This window comes from Simochromis diagramma, unplaced genomic scaffold (genome assembly GCF_900408965.1).
Source record: "Simochromis diagramma unplaced genomic scaffold, fSimDia1.1 OVJJ01000822.1, whole genome shotgun sequence".
Lineage (NCBI taxonomy): Eukaryota > Metazoa > Chordata > Actinopteri > Cichliformes > Cichlidae > Simochromis > Simochromis diagramma.
Window position 1 is genome coordinate 9,057,467 of NW_024387520.1, and position 22,738 is coordinate 9,080,204.

The window sequence follows — 22,738 nt, forward strand, 5'->3', positions numbered from 1 at the left end:
CAGATTAGCAAAGGCTTGCCATCCAATTTATAAATGCAGATAGACTGCCAACTCACTGCAATGAGTCTGTCATTTTGCTGCAATGGGGGAAACTTGTCTGTTTGCAGTACAGGAACTGACTCAACTCGTAGCCAACTGGTTGCATTCTGGTTATTTTCCTTTGTAAAAGCAAGGCTGCCTGCAAAGCGCTTGTGTCAACAGCTATGTGATGAGGTTGTATCTGAAGGTGAATTTCCATTTAATGTGATGTAGATGGCAATGGCTTTGCAATGGATTTTCAACAGATGGCAGCAGATTTGCAAGTTAACTGAACTGTATCATAAACAGATTACATGCAAACCAATGTGACCTAATTCAGTCAGAAACTGGTGGCAACCTGACTCTGTTTTATCGGGATTTAATTGGTGTTTTATCACACCAAAGTTGCGCAGACCTGGTGCCCATTTTTGAAGCAACCATTTCAAAGCCAACAAGCCGGCCGGTTCAGTGCACACAGCTGCAATAAATTTTGTTTGCACTGCAGCCTCCAATCACCTTTTCTCCAGTGTGTAGCATTAGCTGTTAAATGCTAAAGACTTAACATTTCTATTGCCTTCCATCAGGTAACATTGGGTTAAATTTGGTTAGTCAGTGTTCTACTTCAGTAGAACTTGATTGTTCTACTTGAAATGTCATTTGCATTTAGACAAACAGAAACGGCTAAAATCTGGTTTATAAATATTGGCTGAAGGATTTAACTGAAGTGGCCATCTAAACAGTTCATTCAATAATACAATGAAGTGAATGTAATAATTTAATAGATTAGTCTAAATATAGGCTTTAGTCAGACAGACTGGACAGATTATTTTAGGACAATATCTTCAGAGGTGTGAAAAAATGTTTGCCCCCTTTCAGAATTCCTATTTTTTTCTTTGTATGTTTGTCAATATTAGACAAAGATAACACAAGTAAACAAAATACAGTTTCTAAATGAAGGTGTTTATGATTAAGGGAAAAGAAATCCAAACCTATATGGCCCTGTCTAAAAAAAGTGATTGCCCCCTAAACCTAATAACTGGTCGGGCCACCCTTAGCAGCAAAAACTGCAAACAAGTGTTTGTGATAACTGGCAATGAGTCTTTTACTGTGCAGGAATTTTGGCCCACTCATCTTTGCAGAATTGTTTTAATTCAGCCACATTGGAGGGTTTTCAAGCATGAACCGCCTTTTTGTTTTGGTAGACAGCAGAATTCATGGTTCCATTTACCACACAGAATTTCTTTTTTCAGTTTACAGACTTACTTGAATCACCTTCAATATAAGACATTGTTCACAGCGGCTTTAATACTCGGCCGAACCGACAGGTCTGCCATCCACACTGCCGAGCCACTGGCTTGCCCGAATATAAGGTTTTTTATACTAAAGTACCATCGGAAGTTTTGAAATTAATTTGATTGCTAAACACAGCGGATTAATGGTCAACCTTTAATCTGCTTAGTTTTTATTCCCCATTTTGAGCAGAGGTAAATAATCAAATGACTGAGACCAAACTGAACCACTAGGTCTTGTAATCAATTACATTTTCTGTTTTCAACCAGCTGGGCTTAAAGGAGGGGGGTGGGGCAAAACGAAAAAGCATAAAATCATTTTATATCACTGCAGGATACAGACAGACCCCGCTGGCATCCTTTACACCCACCTTTCCTTCATCTTATCGCTGAATTTAAATGTATGTTGTTCGGAAAACATTGAGGTTGCTGACCTCTACTCCCTCGCTCCCTTCATTCTCTCCCCTCGCTCTTCTTATGTGATTTATTACTGGCCGTCCTGCTGGGTACATTGCATCCTGCTCAGCAGATAGACAGTGTAACTGAGTCATGCTGCAGCAGTTTTGTCAGGGTAACAAAACATTTGCACTGGGACTGTGAACTTACATCCCCAAGGTGACCTCCAGGGACATCCTGTTGGGCTACTCAAGGTGACAGCTGAGCACTTGAAGCACACTGAGCAGAAAGGGAATGCGCTGCAGTAAAATGAAGGAGGGCATCACGCGGATGAGATTCATTCATCTTAATAAAGAGGACCATCAAAGTGATGTGGCTGCAGAGCTCCTAGTTAGACAAGGGAAGAAAGGCAGGGAGACAGAGAGAGGAGGGAAGAGAAGCAGACAGGGCTATGGGTAAGGCTTTCCAGCTGTAAACACAATGTTCTTTCCCCGGCATCATTCCCCTGAATAGAACAGTACCTACCTGTTGGCAGCATACTGGCAGAAAAGCTCGTTTTTGCTGAAGTGCTGCAAAGCACATTTTAATTTGACACCCCAAATGCTTGGTAGCACAATTATTCTTTTAAGTGAAAATCTGTCACACTTTCATAAAAATAAACGTGTTTTGCTACTCCACATCAGTGGCTGACATACAGTAGCACAGCAGCGATTCAAAGAAGAGTCGAATCACAAAGGCTGTTACATTCCTGTTTTAAACACCCACGTCTGTGGGGTCTTTCCCATAAGATATCTTCTGGCATACAGGGAATGATGCATTTTATGCTGCCAGCAGTGTCTCTGTAATAAATACCGGGTATTTATCTCAAGCAGGGAACAAACTGGGAAAATTGCATCGCCTACAGATGCTACGGCTACACTCAAGTTCATCATAAAATAGAAAGGCAAAGACGTCACTTATTGATTGACAAGTAATCTCCTGTAAAAACAAAAGCAGAGTGACAGCTTGAGTGGTTTTCCTTACAAGAGTGATAGCATGCAGAGAAAAGTGTACCGCATCACCTCCTACCTCTTCATGCAACCAGCTGCTTCCCCCTCCTGCAATATTTAAGACTGATCTGCTGACAAAAAAGCTCCAAATATCTCTATATTTTCATGCAGACGGGCTCTTTTTTCGTAGGCTTGTTTGTGTTTTGACAGAAATCTGGTCGTTTAGCCCCGTAGAGGAATATGCCTAATATTCCAAAAGCTGTCTTGTGTGTCTACATGACCAATTTAAAACCAAATTAATTTCGGTTGATGGTCCTTTTTTAGGGGCTTTTATTTGATGGGGCAATGTAGAGTAGACGGGAAAGTGGGGAGAGGGGGTGATTTACATTTGAGCCCAGACTACTGCAGTAAGGACCACAGCGTTCAGTGCAGCAGAAAAGAGTGTGAAGTAGATTAAAAAATTTAATTTGACATCTTTCATTTTGAATGTGCTCTATTTACACTGTAATAATAGCATTTGGGTCTGGCTTGGAAATGGGTGATCTACAACATTCATATTGTGCATATTACTTTGTGCACGTGGGGTTGTGTTAAAATCATTGTGCATGCATGTCACGGTAAGTAGAGTTAGTACAGTTGGTCTTACGCTGGGATTTTTTACACAGGTTTTATTGCATTTTCTAATACACACTTAAAGGTCACTAATGAGGTTACACTGTCTTTACAAGAGAAGCCCACCGACTGTGACTAACATTTTCAGAACCACTTTACTGTACACAATAAAAACAAAAACTTGGTGGCAGCAGGATATTATCTTTTTTATTTCATGCAGCCTTCATGATAAAATCTGGTGCTTCTGCTGTCATGGTTAAAAACAAAGTACACAGGACTTAAGTATGCAGGCATTTATAAAAATTTAAAAAAAAGTACGTAAATCCTACAAGGTCCTAAAATGAATACAACTTCAGATGAACAACAATGCATGACACATTACAGTGTGTCATTATTTAATATCATTTATCAAATACACCCTATGCATCATCTGGCAGAACTACGTTTTGCAGCAATATCTTGATCATTTTCTGTATGACTTTATCAGTAGCTCACATTGGTGTGAAGAAATCCAGGTGCATTCTTCTTTACTGTATTAGTTCAGTTCATTGAGGTTTGCAGGGATTCACTTATACTATCTCTGTTTCATGGACATTGTTCCAGAAGCCTTGTGGTTTTGTTCAGTTTCAACTTTGCAAATCTAAGTACTCTCTCATGTTCTTTTTAGAGGGAAAGGCTTGTTCCAAGTAAGCCGTACTTTTTTAGTCTTTTTATAATTGTCTAACTGTCATTAGCTTTAATGTTTAACATGCTAACTGAGGCCTATAGAGTCTGAGATGTAGCTCTTGGGTTACACGTCTTGGGTTTTCTCTTTACATCTTTACAATACAAAGTGTCTTGTACAGCGTGACTTACATTGTGATTTGGTGATATATAAAAAACAAATGTAAATGAACAGGATGCTATTTGAACCTTAAGCCTCAGGCTGCATAGTCAGATGGCTGATTGCATGTTTCCTGCTGTTGATTGATCTCCCTTTATAGGACAAACCATTTATAATCATTCAATACAGTTTGTAGCTGGGGAAGTGAAAGAATGGATAGATATTTTTGGTAGACCCTAAATTTTACCATTTTTTCTGAGTCATGATTCATTTGCGTAAACATATGCATAAATTCTTTAGCTGGCACATGGGGAAAAATATCAAATGTTTATAGCTGTATAACAATAGTCGCTCCTGTTTCTGTTGTAATTTGGACAAAACAGGCACAAAGTTCTCTGAAGTGGATGAATCATGATACCAAAAAAGAAAATCATAATAAATCCAGATTTCAGAAGAGCTGTAGAGAAACCTTACTCAAATGACACCCACATTCCAGATGTGCCAGTTCGTGTTGTTTACTATCTTGCATGATACATGCAGTATGCCAACAAAAAGAAATATTGAAAAAGGAGAGAAAAGATGGTTCAGGGGGGTTGAAGTTATGTGAAGAAGCTTGCCTGATCATTTTATGAAACCTTTATTCTTATAAAAAGAGACAGCAAACAAACAGAAACCTGTTTAGAAACAAACTGTCTTGTTTATATGTGGAATAAAAGCAACTCTGTTACAGAGGACTGATCATTTTGAAATCCGAAACAGATAATAGTCAGCCCATCGGCCGGCTAAGATGAGATGCAGGTTTCAGAGGTCACACTTCTGTCTTGCTCTGCACTTACAGATTTATTTTTATTTATTTATTTTTTATTTTTCAAACTCTTCAGTCTTCACCATTAAGTGACAGCAGTGCTCCCTCTGGAGCCACAAAGGGCTTTCGAAAGTTTTTATTTCCACATAATGCAGTAGTGCTTTCAAAGACCTGTAACCAGACTTTGATGTGTAAAATCAGCGGCTATCTCCTCCAAGCTTACGGTACTTTCATCTGCCGTACAGAAATAGAAGAGTTAAATAAAACAAACTACAAACACCATGCGTCACTAGAGCCATAAAGACTGATGCTCATCACAGGGAGCGCTATATATTATGTTATTTTATCTCTACTGCAGTCAACAATCACATGTTTATCAGGTGAAGACAGTTTAATGAGAGTGCAGTTATCGCTGCTGTGTGCAGCTGCATGCATGGACAGCATTTGTAATATCCCGGGCTTTTAGGGGAGTGGCATGAGCAGCACCAGAGACACGGCATTAAAACAAAAACCAATCTTTGGGATCATTGCCGTGGAAAAGACAGTTTGAGACTTCTGAAAGTGGGGCAGAACAGTCCGTTTGTTTGACAGGAAGAAGAAAGACGCTGTAATGCGATTCCATGCAACAGCTATTCTATCACAGAGCTGGCCTCGTGCTTCTTTGCTTCACTTGTATCCTTTAGCAATTTTCACTTCTCATCGACGCAGATGAATCTCTGCTGGGCCTTCAACCCGATCGTCGTAGTGCAGATTGTTCCTCTGTGGAAATATCACAGGAGGCCAACAGCTGGCTGTAGTTCATTTTTTGTCACTTCACTTTTTCAGCCACATCATTATTGAACAAGTCTGTTCAAGTTCAGAGGAGATTTCAGACTGTAGCACTTAAACAGATGGCAGTCCTCTAGGCCTTTTCTGCAGAAACAAAAGACTGACAGAGATAAACCTAAATGTAATATCTTTTTCCTTCAGTTTTCTTTTTGCAATCAGTTGTTTCCCTGTGCACAAGTTGGTTCTCCAGCCAAGAATGAGGCGTATTTAGAGCAGTGGAAATCTGTGTGTTTTTGTGTGTCTCCTTCGGTGTATCCTTCCTTAAAGATTTGATATTAGTGTGAAACTTAAGCGGATATTCACACAATGACCCAGCACATAAACTATCACGTGTGGCATACAGAGACCCGCATGCAATGGCACATAATCTTCCACAGAGTTAGACATACAGCCTATCCTGTAGAGTTATCACCATGGAAACTGGACAGAAGTGAAAAGCCTATACTACGGTGGATGGAGCAATGGCATGACAACATCCTAGGCCCTACTCTGTGACATACACAATATGGAAAAGCTTTATCTGCCAGCCTCTCAGAAATGCAAATCACTGGCCATCTTTCCACTTTAGCATCCTTTATTTTACTTCAACCTCAGCACTACAGAGTCTATGCAGATCAACCTGAGCTCTCAGAAGGGGTCAGTCAGGTATTTAAAAAGGGTGAGAGCGGTAAGAGTAATAAAAATTCATAAAAGATTCTTCAGAAATCCTGTTAAGCTCTATATATCAAAAGCTAATGATTATTACCTTGTTCAGACTTTGAGCTCTCATGGTTGAATGCTTCAAGAAAGTCAGCTTTCAAAGTATATGCTTAAATCGCCGCAGCAACATTTTCTTGGTAACCACTGACTAACAAAAAAATCCATGTCTTATCAAACCAGCTGTCTATTTTGTGCTACTGCACTGGCTGCCCAAAATCTAGGAGCTTCTTTTCCTCTGCCTTTCTGTACTTTCGAAAAAAAATATATACTAAAGCCACTACAGGGATTTAGATTGGCAATGGATGAAATGACTGTGGAGGCCCATTGTTTTGGTTACAGCCCTCAACTTGACTTTGCCACCTTTGGTAGTGTATGTGTGCAGCAAACATTTTGTCAAACATCCAAATAACAGTTTAGGCTCTAAGTGAAGCTAAAGCATTTTGACAGCGTGCCACCAGTAATATAGTGGAATGTGCATAATTTAGAAACCTATGAGTAATAACGCTATGTTTACAAGAGCCTCCGTCACAGAGGCTTAGACACAGGTAGGAGACAGCCAGGCAAGCATCTGTTACTAGGGAAAAATGAGCATTCCCCACCTGGTTGCGACTAGTTACTGGAAGTTAGCTGTGCAATCAATTGCTAAAGCAGGCCTAAAGACTGGTCAGTGACATCTCTCCACCCATCCACCCCGCTAATACCAGTCGCTGGTGAAAAACGATTTCCACTTCTCGTTTGCGATGCACTTTTTCAAGTTTCAGTGTGGTTAGTTAGCAAGTTTTTGCAGAAAGGCCTTTGTCTTCCATGCAAAATTCAAGCATCCAGGGGAACTTGCTAGCGATCAAAGCAATCACAAGCAGGTGTTTGGTGCAGTACCCTTTTTGCTACTGATTGCACACACAGCCAGTAACCTCCGGGAGCCTGACTGATGTTCTTCCGAGCTCCTTAGACCATGACCTGGATGCCTAAGAACCTACACAGACTGTTTTGAGAATACATATTTTTCTCTAGAGACTGGAGGTAGCAGCCATTGTGATTGAGGCCTTTTAAAGTGTGCCACCTGTAATATAGTAAAATGTGGATTATTTAGAAGACTATCCTGTTGATGCTAGCTAACATAAATATACAATTTTATATAACATTTTAGCTAGCTAGAGGCATCTTGTTAAAATTTAGGACCTCGGTTTCATGTTGTGATAAGTTCGGCTGACAGTTTTTGCATGCAGTTAATGGGGTTTTCATAGCATTTCTTTCCTTTTTTGCTGTTTCCACTGACTCCTGGCCAGGAAATGTCATGTAATTGAATTTGGCAGCATGTTTCCTTGATTGACAGGTGTTCATGCCTCCTGCTTAGCCATGGTGGTTGCTAGCTGTATTCCTCACATATCCCACAATAATTTTCCAAATTCTGGCAATCTGAAAACCAGCCTGAAAAAGGATCCCTCTATCATATAGTGATTTCTGGCAAATATAAAATGTGCCTATGGTCATTTGTTTAAACAATCAGAATCTTCAAATGCTGAACTTCCAGCGTGCGGCTCATTTTCTAAATATAGTCCAGGAGAAAAATGTAACAGGAACAGTTTGCTCGAGACTAATTACTTGCCTTATGGTATTTGTCAGTATTTTCCATAATTAGCGGATAGCTTGTTAGCTCGTCTGCTTCATGCTGTTGTGTCTCCCTGACGATTCCAACATAAACTGGAAAGAACAGAGTACCATTGCAGAGGGAAAAAAGCCACCAGGAGGATTATAGAAGTGATGATTTTTTTGCTTTTAGTTAGTCTGATGTAGGCCCCAAACCAAGGCTGAGTTTAGGTCTATACGATCCCTCTTTTAATCCTTAACCCCAACCCCTATCTTCTCTGTATGCGTTTAACTCTAATCCCCAAATTAACCTCAAGCCCAAACCTTCACTTATCCTTTTTACAGAAGTTACGGCTGAGCTCTGTGGCTTGTTACTAAATGCAGTTGCTTAATTGGACTATCGGTATAAGATGTGAGCAAATTACCATATCTCTTATGTCCTGCAGTTCTTGCATATCAGCAGATTCCCATGGAGTTAAGATGTTTTAAATAAGTGGAAGGCAGGACTTAACTGTACACACTGTATCTGTGCAATCTTTCAATCAAACAAAATTTGGCCCAGCTTCTCTTCAGCAGCCATCCGCACAGTCAGTGAGCATTCAGTCTGAACCAAGGTGACTGTAATATTGCCATTGAATACACTAGTCTTTTATATCTTTCTTTAACTTACTAAATTATCTGTGCTTTGCAGCATTAACTCTGCTTTTCACCCGGCCAAGGCAAGGCTGATAAACTATAGATCCATCAGACAATGAAATAGCTCGGCCGTGCAGCACTGAATCCTCTTTCTTTAAGAATTACTGACTGTATGCATTTCCTGACAAACTTCTTTTTCTTTTGTTGATATGGAGCTTTTTCTAATTTTAGTTACCTCCCTTGCTTGTTTTGTTATTTCTCCAAGATATATCTTATATATGAAAATGGACTTTCTTTAGAAAACTGCCATCACGTTTTAAGCGGATATTTGCAAATGTTATTTTTTGATACAGAGTAACGCTAGCAGTGTCCACCATGCACTCTTGATTGCACTAACTGATGGAAAAGCAGCTCCTATAAATCAGGGGTTCTGTTTTCACCCAGTCTGGACATGACCACAGCGTCCTGATGCTTTACTTTGTTAACCAGCTATGCTGCTACAGTAGGTGCTAAATTCCTCTGTCTGCACTTTGATGTCGGGAAGAACTTATAGAGATTTATGACAAAAACATATGAAAGTAGACCAAATCAATCAAATTTCCACCATCAAGACCAACTTCCCCATGCATCCATTCTCCAGAAAAAAAAGAAAAAATAATTATTGAAAGTAATCATAGATGTTTTACGTTCATTTTAATTGATGAGAAAGCCTATTGCATTTGCTTTAATTATCACCAGACTGCATTAAAATTTTAGAGACCTGTCTTGCTGAATTAAGTCCAAAGCAATTAAAAGAAATTTGTATAAATACCCCAGCAAATCCAACGTGGTCTCTATTTTTTGAATTTAAATAATACCAGCTCTGACTTGTGGCAATTATACATACAAAAAAAAAAAAAAAAACAGCAGTTGGAGTTTCTTGTTGCAAATGATATCCATTAGAGGGTCTGGCATGCTAACAAGAAGGTTTACTTTAGGCCTTTGTTCAAATGGCGAGAAAGCCCTCTGCTGTGATTTTTCTTTCCCTCTCACAGCAGTGTATAGCCTTTAATACATGTTACAGGATAAAAGCAGAGTTTATCCTTACTGCATGTGTGATATCGGCTACATAAATTAAATACGAATCTTTAACAATATCTTATTACACTATATGATGCATCGCAGTTTCAAGTAAAGAAGTATGACCTTAGAAGTGAAATGATTATTTTTTTTATTATTATCATTTTAGAACTGGGTTTTTTTTAATGGCTGTTTTGACAAGCAGCATCAGTACATACTGAATCTGTGTGCTTGAAACAGTGTGTGTGTGTGTGTGTGTGTGTGTGTGTGTGTGTGTGTGTGTGTGTGTGTGTGTGTGTGTGTGTGTGTGTGTGTGTGCAAATGTGCACTTAGGAAAGTGTGTGGGAGTGTAAAGAGAGAGAAAAACAGTCAACGGGGGAGAATGAACCAAACAGTGTAGCACACATCCCTGTTTAGTGCATGCCTCTTGATGAATATGGATTCATCTATGCATCTACATTTTCTTGGCTTCCATATTCAGGTTACTTATATCTACATATATCAGAAAAGACTACGTAGTGACTCATAAATTGTCCCTCCAGTAAATAACAGTAAATCTCAGCAGGCATTGCCAACATTGATGAGCAGAAAATGGGATGAGCAGCATTAGGAGGAGATAAATCCCCACATCTGAAGGATTATGGTTATTTTGACAAATGCAAAATGCTTTTCAAATAGAAATGTAATTACATGGTCAATATTAAAGTCAGCAGAAGATGATCTTTCTGGAATTCTAGCACACGCAGTATCAAATTGTAAAACTATTAGTTGCCTTTCAGATGGAGGTCAACGTCTGGTCTCCTTATTGCTACTAAACCCCTATATGGAGGATGCTAACCGCCTGCTATCTTGTTCAATATATGTTGCATGATTTATGAAATGAAACGTTCTCCAAGGACAATTTAGCTTCTGTCTCTTGTATGCACATTTCTGACCTTCATAACAATGCATTTCCTCTGCTGTACCGTATGTCCCGCTTAATTAAGCTTACTGACTACTTGTTATCAGCTTCATGTCGGCAATGCTCATCCTGAAATTATTTTTCAGTTCATCCACGGTAAGCAACAATCAGGGAAGGGGGGTCTTATGGCCATTAGGATGCCATTCAGCAGCCTTGGGTGTGCAGTCTAATAGACAGCAATGATAATAGAGGCTTGTCTGTGCTCTCTCACCGCAGCGTTGACCACTGAGTGAATTATCCAGCTGACAGAGAGCAGCAGCACAGCTCGGGCGGCGGATGTTGTTAATATGCCAATGAGAGCTCATGCCTCCCGTGCCAGTCTGAGGCATGCTGGCATGGTGCAGCTGCCTATCACGCAAATGGGAATTATTTAGCTGCAGCTTGACCTACATTCAGAGCAGTGCAAAAGGGGGACCACCTATGCGAATGTTTTCATTAGCATCACAAAGCTAATCGCTCGGGAATTAGAATTAATTGCTGTGTACTGTTCAGATCACTGGCCTCTTTAGCATCTGCTGCAAAGTGTTTTCGAGTGGGTCAGCGGAGCGCTCTACTGGAGAACTGTGACATTTGTAATGCAGCACCAAAATCACGAGAAAGTCTGAAGTTACACTGAAAGTTTATGATGCTAGGAGGCTGCTTAGAGTCAGGACAATGCTTTGAGAAATTGAAGCTCCTGGCTACAGCTAGCTTAGATGAGCATGAAGACTTGTATAAGGGGGAAGTCTTTAAAGCCCACTGTTATAGCTTGTTTCATCCATACAAAAATCAAATGTTACACACTGTTTCCAGTCTTGGGATTAACTTTAATCAGAAATTTAGTAGACAAAATCCTCTGAATCTTCTTAAATAGTTTTTTTTTTGCATTTACTAGTTTGAATTTTTTTTACTAGCTATTATTATTCTTATTATCATTATTATTATTTTTACTATCTTGTGGCACTTGTTCGCTTCACCTGTATAAAGCTCAGACATGTATGTTAATTTTGTTTTGTTCATTTTTCCTGTTTTCACTTCCTCGAGGCATTGTAAAACCTACACAGGTTTTTGTGTTTTTATTTTCTCTTTTGAGCACATTGAGTTGACTTATAATGAAATGCGCTATACAGGGAGTGCAGAATTATTAGGCAAATGAGTATTTTGTCCACATCATCCTCTTCATGCATGTTGTCTTACTCCAAGCTATATAGGCTCGAAAGCCTACTACCAATTAAGCATATTAGGTGATGTGCATCTCTGTAATGAGAAGGGGTGTGGTCTAATGACATCAACACCCTATATCAGGTGTGCATAATTATTAGGCAACTTCCTTTCCTTTGGCAAAATGGGTCAAAAGAAGGACTTGACAGGCTCAGAAAAGTCGAAAATAGTGAGATATCTTGCAGAGGGATGCAGCAGTCTCAAAATTGCAAAGCTTCTGAAGCGTGATCATCGAACAATCAAGCGTTTCATTCAAAATAGTCAACAGGGTCGCAAGAAGCGTGTGGAAAAACCAAGGCGCAAAATAACTTCCCATGAACTGAGAAAAGTCAAGCGTGCAGCTGCCAAGATGCCACTTGCCACCAGTTTGGCCATATTTCAGAGCTGCAACATCACTGGAGTGCCCAAAAGCACAAGGTGTGCAATACTCAGAGACATGGCCAAGGTAAGAAAGGCTGAAAGACGACCACCACTGAACAAGATACACAAGCTGAAACGTCAAGACTGGGCCAAGAAATATCTCAAGACTGGTTTTTCTAAGGTTTTATGGACTGATGAAATGAGAGTGAGTCTTGATGGGCCAGATGGATGGGCCCGTGGCTGGATTGGTAAAGGGCAGAGAGCTCCAGTCCGACTCAGACGCCAGCAAGGTGGAGGTGGAGTACTGGGGCAGCTGTGGCTACAACTGTAGCTTGCCTCCACCAGTGTATGAATGTGAGAGTGAATGAATAGTGGTATTGTAAAGCGCTTTGGGTGCCTTGAAAAGCGCTATATAAATCCAATCCATTATTATTATTATTATTATTATTATTACTGGTTTGGGCTGGTATCATCAAAGATGAGCTTATGGGGCCTTTTCGGGTTGAGGATGGAGTCAAGTTCAACTCCCAGTCCTACTGCCAGTTTCTGGAAGACACCTTCTTCAAGCAGTGGTACAGGAAGAAGTCTGCATCCTTCAAGAAAAACATGATTTTCATGCAGGACAATGCTCCATCACACGCATCCAAGTACTCCACAGCGTGGCTGGCAAGAAAGGGTATAAAAGAAGAAAAACTAATGACATGGCCTCCTTGTTCACCTGATCTGAACCCCATTGAGAACCTGTGGTCCATCATCAAATGTGAGATTTACAAGGAGGGAAAACAGTACACCTCTCTGAACAGTGTCTGGGAGGCTGTGGTTGCTGCTGCACGCTATGTTGATGGTGAACAGATCAAAACACTGACAGAATCCATGGATGGCAGGCTTTTGAGTGTCCTTGCAAAGAAAGGTGGCTATATTGGTCGCTGATTTGTTTTTGTTTTGTTTTTGAATGTCAGAAATGTATATTTGTGAATGTGGAGATGTTATATTGGTTTCACTGGTAAAAATAAATAATTGAAATGGGTATATATTTGTTTTTTGTTAAGTTGCCTAATAATTATGCACAGTAATAGTCACCTGCACACACTAAAATAGCTAAAACAAAACAAACTAAAAACTACTTCCAAAAACATTCAGCTTTGATATTAATGAGTTTTTTGGGTTCATTGAGAACATGGTTGTTGTTCAATAATAAAATTATTCCTCAAAAATACAACTTGCCTAATAATTCTGCACTCCCTGTATAGATAAAGTTTTCATTACCATTATCAATTTATTATATTTATTTTCATCATATCACGAAAGTAGTCAGAGGGCAAAAATAACCAAAGAAATGAATATTAGATAAATATATTTTTTCTTCTTTGCAAGACACATATTCATTGCACGAGACAAAATAAGCAGTTACAGGCATTATTGGTCTCACTGTTTGAGCACAGATTTACAGGAGTGTAAGTATCACGGCATAAAACAAGCAATCAGCACAATTTAGTTACAAACAATAACATCCATATGCAGAGATGGGTAACGCGTTACTGTAATCTGATTACTTTTTTCAAGTAACGAGTAAAGTAAGGGATTACTATTGCAAAAATGGTAATTAGATTACCGTTACTTTCCCGTAGGAACGCTGCGTTACTGCGTTACTAAAACCGTGATTTTTTGCGAGAATGTCTCATGACAGTGACATAAGCGAGTGCGCCGTTAGTGACAACAGCTGTGTGCAGATCAACAATGGATCACATATCGATTGTGGGAGAGAGTATGAGCGTGCAGCGTTTAAAGCGTGGAAGCACTGACCTTACTTTGAGTTTGATTCCATAAAAAGTGACAAAAACATTAGCGTCCATCGTGCGTGGGAAGAAAACTTCTTTTTACAGCGAGAAAAACCCCTAAACTTCCAGGCAAGCACCGAGTGCGCAACGACGTAATGGGAAATTCACAGAGAAACTCGCGGATTCTTCAACTGACCGCGGCACACCTGCACCAGGGTAAACCTCCGCCTACCGCAGTCCTGCTTTACAGGTGAAAATAGAGCAACAGGACCGCTGAGTCTTTGACTTTATTTATTTTCTGCTGTGTTTTACTTGCATCTATTTGAAAGAGTGAGTGTAAACACAAAAAATATTTTATTTTATGTGCTGGAATGTGTAGAAAATAGGTTTAAATGTTAAACTAATTTATTCAAGTCAGAGAATGTTGCATATAATTAAATTTTTGCTTGATGCATAAAGTTAAAAGATTAAAACTGATAAAACAAGTTAAAAAAAAGAGACTTTTCCATTTGATTACATTTTGTATGATGGATTATGTAGAAAAAGTAGAATTGGGCTGAAAGATCTGTCACTTTATCACCTCTTCAGGTTGTAAATCGTGTTTTAAAAAAGTAACTAAGTAACTAAGTAATTAATTACTTTTGAAAATAAGTAATCAGTAAAGTAACGGGATTACTTTTTTGGGGAAGTAATCAGTAATTAGTTACTGATTACTTTTTTCAAGTAACTTGACCAACACTGTCCATATGACATAACAATAGACATGTAATGGCAACAATGTACGTGTAACGCAAGTTCAGTGTTCATTCTGAGAGCAATTACTACACAAAACTTATATAATTAGTAAGAAGACAATTCACAGACACATGCAAATGTACTGATAATGTTTGAGATCAGCTGCTATACATAATACATTTAATTTGTAAGGACTAGAGTGCCAAAAAAATTCTAAAAGCTTTTTAGATTTTGACAATTCTGGTACTCTAGATTAAACCGACCATGTAGGAGGAGTTGTGGAACAGACATACACACACTCTGATTATCATAGTAATATTATTATTATCATTGTATATTTTGCTGTCCAACATATAGTAGATTTGACCTTAAACACTATGGATTATAGCAAGGAACAGACAGTCTTCTATCTGAATTGAAGCAGGAAAGAAAAAAGGGCTTTTTTAAATCAACTACATTCATAATACTGTATTTCCAAGAACCATATTCCTGATGTTTCTTTGAAAACTGTAGCTATTCCAAATATTGTGGCATCTGTGTAATCCACTCTACATTTCATTAGCCAGACAGTGCTAACTGTACAAAAGCACTAGATGTCACAGAGACAACTTAATACCACACACAGAGCAGTCTTGGGAGAAAACGGCCCAGGTAGTGAATAATTTTTCATATTGCTTGAGGTGAGGATTTTAGTACTCATGTTTTGCACACACAGACTGTGGAAAAACCACACCCTGTAGTCATTTATTTTCCCCAACTTTTCGTTTAGGTAATTTCTCCGTGTTTTGTTACTTTGTCGTTTAGGTTTTTTGTCGTCTCCGTCTCATCCAACAATTTCATTTTCTCTCTTATCTGAAGTGTTAACCACTGCTCTTTTTTGTGTTATCAACACTCAATACCCAGTACACAACGCCACACAACTAAACAGAAAGAAAAGAAAATAACCTAAGAAAAAAAGGCATTATTGTTTATTCTAATAGCTGTCACCACTTCAAGCTCAGAGCAATTCCCACAACAGTTGAGAAGATAATTTCTTAACACTTTAAACTCTAGAGGTTTTCAGTGATAAACAATGAATCATAGCTGAGAGGAAGATGTGGGGGGAAAAAATTGAAAATAAATATGGGATGTAATAACCCGAGGTATAAATGTACCTCCGTACAATATAAACAGCAAAAAGTACCTGAATTAAAGGTGTAGTTGAGGTAGCGGCCTCTGCGGAGGACACTTGTCGTGTTCGCTTTTCCTGAAATTCACTTCGGGGTAAATAGGTCAAGCTGCAGTTTAAACAGTTAACATAAAGTGAAGACAAGATCAGGCTGATGCCAGATGTCCGCTCTATTACCTTGGCCGGTAGCCAGTGACTCACTGAATAACGGCGTACACTTGTCAGGAGGAAACAGAGCTATTCTTAGATGGCTATTGTAATCAAGAGATTTGAATTCATTTTATATTTTTCTGCTTTTGTAGCGCACAGCTAGATTGGAAGGGACTTTAGGACCCATTAAAGTTAGGAAAGGTGACGATCATTCCTCAGGCGAAATCCAGCTATATGCAGCTCTGTTGGCAAATATCCAAGCAGAGGTAGCCAATGACTCACCTCTCTAAGAGCTCCAATTGTAACAGCCAGCGTTTCCCCAATATTCCTGATTAAACCTGAATGCTAAGTCAGCTTAGATCGCCAAAAAGGGTTTTACTCTTTTCCTCTGTGTAAAGACATGAAACTGATCCTGTTTTAGATCAGCGCTTCGTAGATGCAGATATTAAAGATCGCCAGTGAAGAGCAGGGAGAGGGCTCTGTGCTCTGTGGAAATGGAGCCCGATGTTCCGCTGACCTCAGAAATATTCTGTTTAAACACAAAACAGCATTTATCCCAATCTTAATGACCGCCAGCTGCAGCAGCTTCATCAGACCTATGAAGGGAGATGACATTAAGTTAAGTGACTTTGTTTTGACATTTTGTATTTTAGTTATTATTGGACGCTATTATCCACAGAAGCTGACAATGGGTGAAAGAAAAGCTGTTGTCTTTAACAAAAACAGCGGAAGAGAAAAAAAATCAGCTGGTTAATTTAAAGTGGCGTTAGACAACTTCCCCCGCACTGCTCCCCCACGCGCCACTGTCATAAAGTGACTGAAAACAGAGGCAGGTTTTTTTGTTTTTTCCTTTGATGTAGTAGAAGTTATATCAACTGAATATCAAGTCTTCTAGCTTCCTCTATTGAATGAATAGCTGTATGAGATTCACATTTTCAGGTTTTGCCACTTTCCCTCTCTGTCTTATTTGCCTTCCTTTTTTCGTTGCATGTTAAATTCAAATGTTACTGCAGTTGGTCTGATGCCTACCATTTTAGCAACATGGAGAAAGCTATTGTTAGCTACTGGGGAACAAAGCAGTACCTCTTCTGCTTAGGCAATTAAACCTTCTTGTTTCTGGGAGACTTTTTACCAAGCAGCAGAGACAATTCCTCAGTGAAAATTCTGTTTAGCCTAGAGCCTGGTTGACGTCCCCCTGGAACCATGATTGCCACAGTCACCCATAGTTTGCATGACTTTGTCTTGACTGCAAGCATTTGCTAATTAACCATGGAGCAGTAGTAAAACTTAAAAGTGCAACAAAAATCAAAAAAGGAAAATATTTTCTTCCAAAGTAAAACTCTTACTGCTGAAACCAACAGGCTTTTCAGTTTCACTATAGTTTTGTAAGCAGGTAAGTATTTGCAGACAGGCTTTTTTTCTTTTAGTGTTGCATGGTATAACTCTTTGGGACTACAGTAAGCAACTTAATGCAACCGCTTGCCAATCAGTTGGGGAATACATATTTCACCAGCTGATGAAGGTTTCACTGCACCACTGTGGCTTTAACAGCTGATTTCACAGTGCCTGCCAGTAGCCTCCAACAACCACTCACAGTCAGGGAAAACTAACATTTTCCTAGCAAATGGTGGTTTCTGAAGCAGTTGCCAAATGGTCTCCAGGCTTGTGTGACTGAAGCCTTCTGTAGCCTGTTAAAACCCAGATTGCATTACGCTGTAGCCATTCACTCTGCAGTCAACATTTATTTCATAACGACAAGTTAAAGCCAAACTGCCCATTTAGACGCCAGTACATTGTACACAGATAGTGACCTTTGAGTTAGAGGACAGCTGTTTGCGTGGCTCACAGCATGGTTAGTCATTTCACCTGTTTTGTTCAGACTGAAATATCTCAGGAGCATTTCCTGATTTCTTTCTGGTTTTGAACAGTCTGTACGATACTGGATAGTTTGTCATGATATGTGGTGTAGACATTAATTTTCTCAAAATACAGATTGGAAAATCTTTGTTGACCGCTCTAAACTTTAATTGCACCATTAGGTCAGATTACCAGTTTGCCATTTCGTTGCTTTATGGCCAGATACATGTAATAGTACTCCAATAACCTCTGTGTTTACTGCCAAGTAATACATGTTAACTAACATGATAAACTAAACAGATAAACAGTGAGTTTTAATCCTGCAAAAGCCCAGAGAGGGTAATCAAATACATATATGCCGAGCAGGTTTGTAGCATTAGTGTAGCATTTTTTCATTTTAGCTCACAACCATGAGCACAAATGATTAGATATTTTTCACTTTGATCACTAACAATGGTTAGTGATAAGCTTTCAGTGTCACAGATTTTATTCAAAGTGGACATCCTGCATTGAATTTCTCTTGCTTCACCGCTGCCTGAGAGAATATATGCCCTAATGTTTTGCATTGTTTTAACACATGGCGCTTTATGGGCTCGTGCAGCCGCTTAGTCTTGTTGAAGAGTTCATATGAGAGGGTGCCAAAATATAGGGTAGAGTGAAAGATATTCAGTAAAAATCATTAGGGTGATTCATACTGTAAGTGCAAAATCCAAGCCTCCACTACTTGACGTGTCACATCTCACTACTTCACTCACTGTTTCAGTGAAAACTATTCTCAATGATGAGTGTTTAACAGTTACAAACGGTTCTGCTGAGCTTAACTGTGCAGTGTCTGTAGAACGCCCACTATAAGGATTCATAGATGAACTGTATAGCATGTTAATGTGTGGCTTTATTTCTACTTTTTACAAGACAAAAGCTGTAGCTATTCCTGATGGTCATTGAAAAAATACTGTGGAGGGCTTTAATAGAAAAAAATGGAGCCCGTGAAATGGAAATCATAGCCGGATTTCTTGGCATTTCATCCCACGAATAGAAACTTAGTGAGTGCTCTTTATATAAGCTATAGTAGGTGACAGTGTGAGTGAAGTGCTGGAAAAGGCTGCAAATGATTAAAGTGTTTGAGGAGGTGGCAATAAATAACAGGGGAAAGGTTCAAATGCAGCGTGGTTGTTTTGAAATTGTTGTGGGTTTGTTGTAATGTATGTGTTTATTGTAATATGCCTATGTGTTGGGTGGCATATAATTACCTATGTCTATGGTTTTCACTGAGGCATCTCCACACTTGCTGTACCACGCTGCACCCTCTGGTCAAGCAGAAAAATGAATCTGACTTTGGCACCATTTGAATAATCAGTACATTTTATATCCAGCCCACAAAGATGCAACTTTAAAACTCTGTATAAAGATTGACTTGCAAACACATACCAAAAATTAGACTGTAGACAGTGAATAAATAATTCTATCTGCATGACAAAAGAGGAGTCTCTCTCAATGATTAGGTTTGCATTTTTCTTTTAACTATTTGCATTTCCCATTGAATGTCACAAATCCTTCACAAGCCCCAAACTGTTTTAGAGGTCATAAGAAGCTTTTGGGGTGGCTGTGGCATCTTGAAGGAGATAGAGCGGGCCCTCCGCTAATCGAAAGATCCCGAGGTCCTCAGTGTGTATGTCGAAGTGTCATTGGGCAAGATACTCAGCAGCCCTCAGAGTCTCATAGGTGTCTGTGAGAGAGCAGTGCATGAATGTGCGTGGAAATGGCTGAGTGTGGCTTGTAGTGTAAAGCACCGCGTAGTGAGAAAGACTGAAGAAGCACTGTGTAAATGGTGCCCATTTACCATTTCTGTTTCAGGTCTTTTTGTGATGTCTGAACTACTGATGCTGTTAACAATGATGAGACCTATATGATTATAGCACTATTCCTTTCTAAAGGTGTATTTATTTTGTAATTACAGATCTGTACAGGTCCCTGGTGGATAGGCGCAAAGGCCAAGAAAGCCTTTTATAGTCTCTGCAACTGCAGCTCAGTTTGTTTTATGGTACCTTTGGATTTCATGTGGAATTAACTGGTGAAGTTAAACACAGGAGGCAAGAAAGTGTTGTAGAGGCAAAGGTTGTGGGTGCTCTGCCAATTACTTCTGCAAAGAAGGAAAGGGCTATTGGTTTGACCAGCTAACCAGGAAAAATTTATATCCACTTCACTGCTTACGTGTTTGACTTTTACTATTGTAATAATTGGAGAAACAAGTTCACGGTGTAGCCTTTCCCCTTTGGCAGTCTGTACCGAGAACTCACAGATCCGGTTCCCCCGCATTTACCTCATTTTGCATTCAGAGCATTGTTGTTCATGAATTTTTTATCGAGTCCTCCATGTAGTGTGCAAAGTTCAGCTGTTGAATTAGACAATGGAGTGTTTTCAACTAATCTTCCCATTAGAGTGGAGAACAAACCGAGTCGTATCGTTTCCGAAAAGGAAAACATAACCTTTAGAAAGCCGTTATTTGAAATTTAAGGGTCTGAATGGTGACGGCACTATGAATCTTGACCCAACGAGATAAAGAGGAACCTATCTGAAAGCCATTTCTGCATCAAATCAGCTTTCAGCAAATCCTTTTGTGATCCAATAAAATAATCCAAGACAGCATATTTTACAATAGATGTACTGCCCACAACTAAGATTACAGCGAATTGGGATTTTTCTCACAAGCACTTTGAATATATTCTCCATTCTTTATCCTACACATGAGGAAAGATTACATTGTAATGATTGATAATGTGATTTTATTCCTGAGGATATTGTGAAAGTAAATGAAAAAAAAAAGGTGTTACCGGGTATGTATGTTTAGAGGAAGTATTAAAGCTGAAAAGTTGTTCTGCACGTGTTCTTTCTGTTGTTATGTGAATGTTTCTGTAGACTGTACAATCACATACAGTGGGGGAAATAATTATTGATTATTATAAATACATACTGAATTATAATAGCACCAAACAGTTGTCACCTTCTTAAGAAACTTCTTGCTGATGGTGTTGTGCAGGTCTATAATCTATAATCCTTGACAGCTCTTTGGTTTTACCCATAATGGTGGAGCTGTTGGTGATGCTGTGTACAGCCATGCTGTATATAAATGATGTAAATATAATGAGTTGAGATCAAGAGTATCTGTAATTGATTGATTGTAATTGAAGTGTCATATGGGCCAATCTGTCAGAGAGTTTTGGTTGGATTGTTGGGAATCAAATACTTATTTCACTCATTGACGTGATCGTTAAAATAAAAGTACCATAAAAATTATTTCTTTTGATCATTTTTACAATTACAAATTCAGCAGAGGATCAAATAATTATTCCTCCCCACTGTGTGTGTGTGTGTATATATATATATATGAATATACATTAGGATATTAATATCAATATTGCACAGGCTGTGATGCAGCTTTATCTCGTTTAATTGACAGAATTCAGACCGCGGTAGCATGTAAAACGAAGAGGGGTCTTTGAATCAGCAAAGTGCTTGTAATGTAATAAGCACTCTCTTCTAAATGGAGCCTTGACTCCATTTAAAAGAGGGCAGAAAATATGTGTGCACTCTTGCTTAAGGCTTTCATCTTGCATATAAATCACTCCTGAAAGTGGGTGTTTGAGCGCCACAGATTTCAGGTCTTGGGGCGCATGCTGTATTACCGGCCAAGGCTGCATTAATGACAGAGCTGTGCCATGGCACCATGAAGTAAATTAAGCCAATTCTAAATATTCTAAGGATTTTTTTTCTTGCTGTTTTAAAAGCCTTACCCTTACGTGTGCTTCTTCTTTCCCTCTACTTTCTGTTTCTGTCTAGGTACCGCGGCAGCTGAGTGCTCTGACATTGTACAGGTGTGAGCAGTCTGTTCTGGATTACTGCCATACCCACCTGTCGCTGCACCTCAATGTGGGCATGGAGCCCTTCACTCAGGCGCAGGGAGGTCCAGGGCCAGCATTGTACCAACCCAGCCTAATGGCTGCCCTCCCCTCAAAGCCTGTGCTGCCTTGCCCCCAGACCCACTCCCACCACCACTGAGCTGTGCACACCACGAGGCTCTGTCTCCAAACTACTGTACGTCAGCTGCACATAATCACAGAACTGCTCATACGAAATGAAAGGCTGTGTGGGAGGAAGCTGGGACTGGTAAAGAAGCAAAGGAGACAATTAATTTACTGCAGAGCATCCTGGAACCAGGGTAATGAAAATGAAAATATTTCTCAGTGGAAATAAAGGGGAGCAGCAGTTTTGATTAATGAGCTTCTGACCTACCTGACCCTCAATGTCCTCAATTAGCAAAGGAGGCTGAACTTCAGCATGACTTTCTGCATTCTGCTTTGCCTCTTGAGGAGTATTAAAGATAATAATTTCATGATTTGTTAATCTTATTAAACATATTTCCTTGACTTCTCATAACGTGGACACCCCTCTGCTGTGCAGGTAAAGTAATCAAAATGCAAAACGTTGTAAACAGAGCAGGGGGAAACAGCATGATAAGCAACTGAGTAGCTGAACAAACGAAAGCTCGACCAAGCTGAAAGGGTTTCTACTGTTTTGTTTTGTTTTTTTCTTTTTTTCTGATCATGCTGTCAGCCAGAGGTCTCTCTCAAACTCAAGTCCCTGTAGCTTTTTTCATTTCGAGAAATGAGCCTCTCCAATGAAATTACCCAAGACAAGAGAAACAAGTCCGAAAATAGCGGACAGTAATTGTTTTATAAAATGTACAGCCCACACATCTTGCTGGCAGTCAGTATAGTTTACATGGTGACT

The 22,738-nt window shown here is 39.4% G+C and overlaps 1 protein-coding gene across 3 annotated transcripts in view; it reads left to right on the plus strand.

Moving 5' to 3' along the window:
* The window catches only part of LOC120726095 (leucine-rich repeat transmembrane neuronal protein 4), a 58,552-nt gene extending 36,050 nt beyond the window's left edge, over window positions 1–22,502 (plus strand). The window contains exon 4 of one of the 3 annotated variants that reach the window (XR_005694276.1): window positions 21,788–21,890. Coding sequence is in view for 1 of the 3 variants with exons in the window: in XM_040019404.1 (XP_039875338.1) it covers window positions 21,788–22,006 (219 nt within the window). In the remaining 2 variants the exon portion in view is untranslated. Of the gene's footprint in view, window positions 1–21,787 lie in introns of all 3 variants that reach the window. The other 2 variants (XM_040019404.1, XM_040019406.1) reach the window with 2 other exon arrangements.
* The last annotated feature ends 236 nt before the right edge of the window (window positions 22,503–22,738 follow it).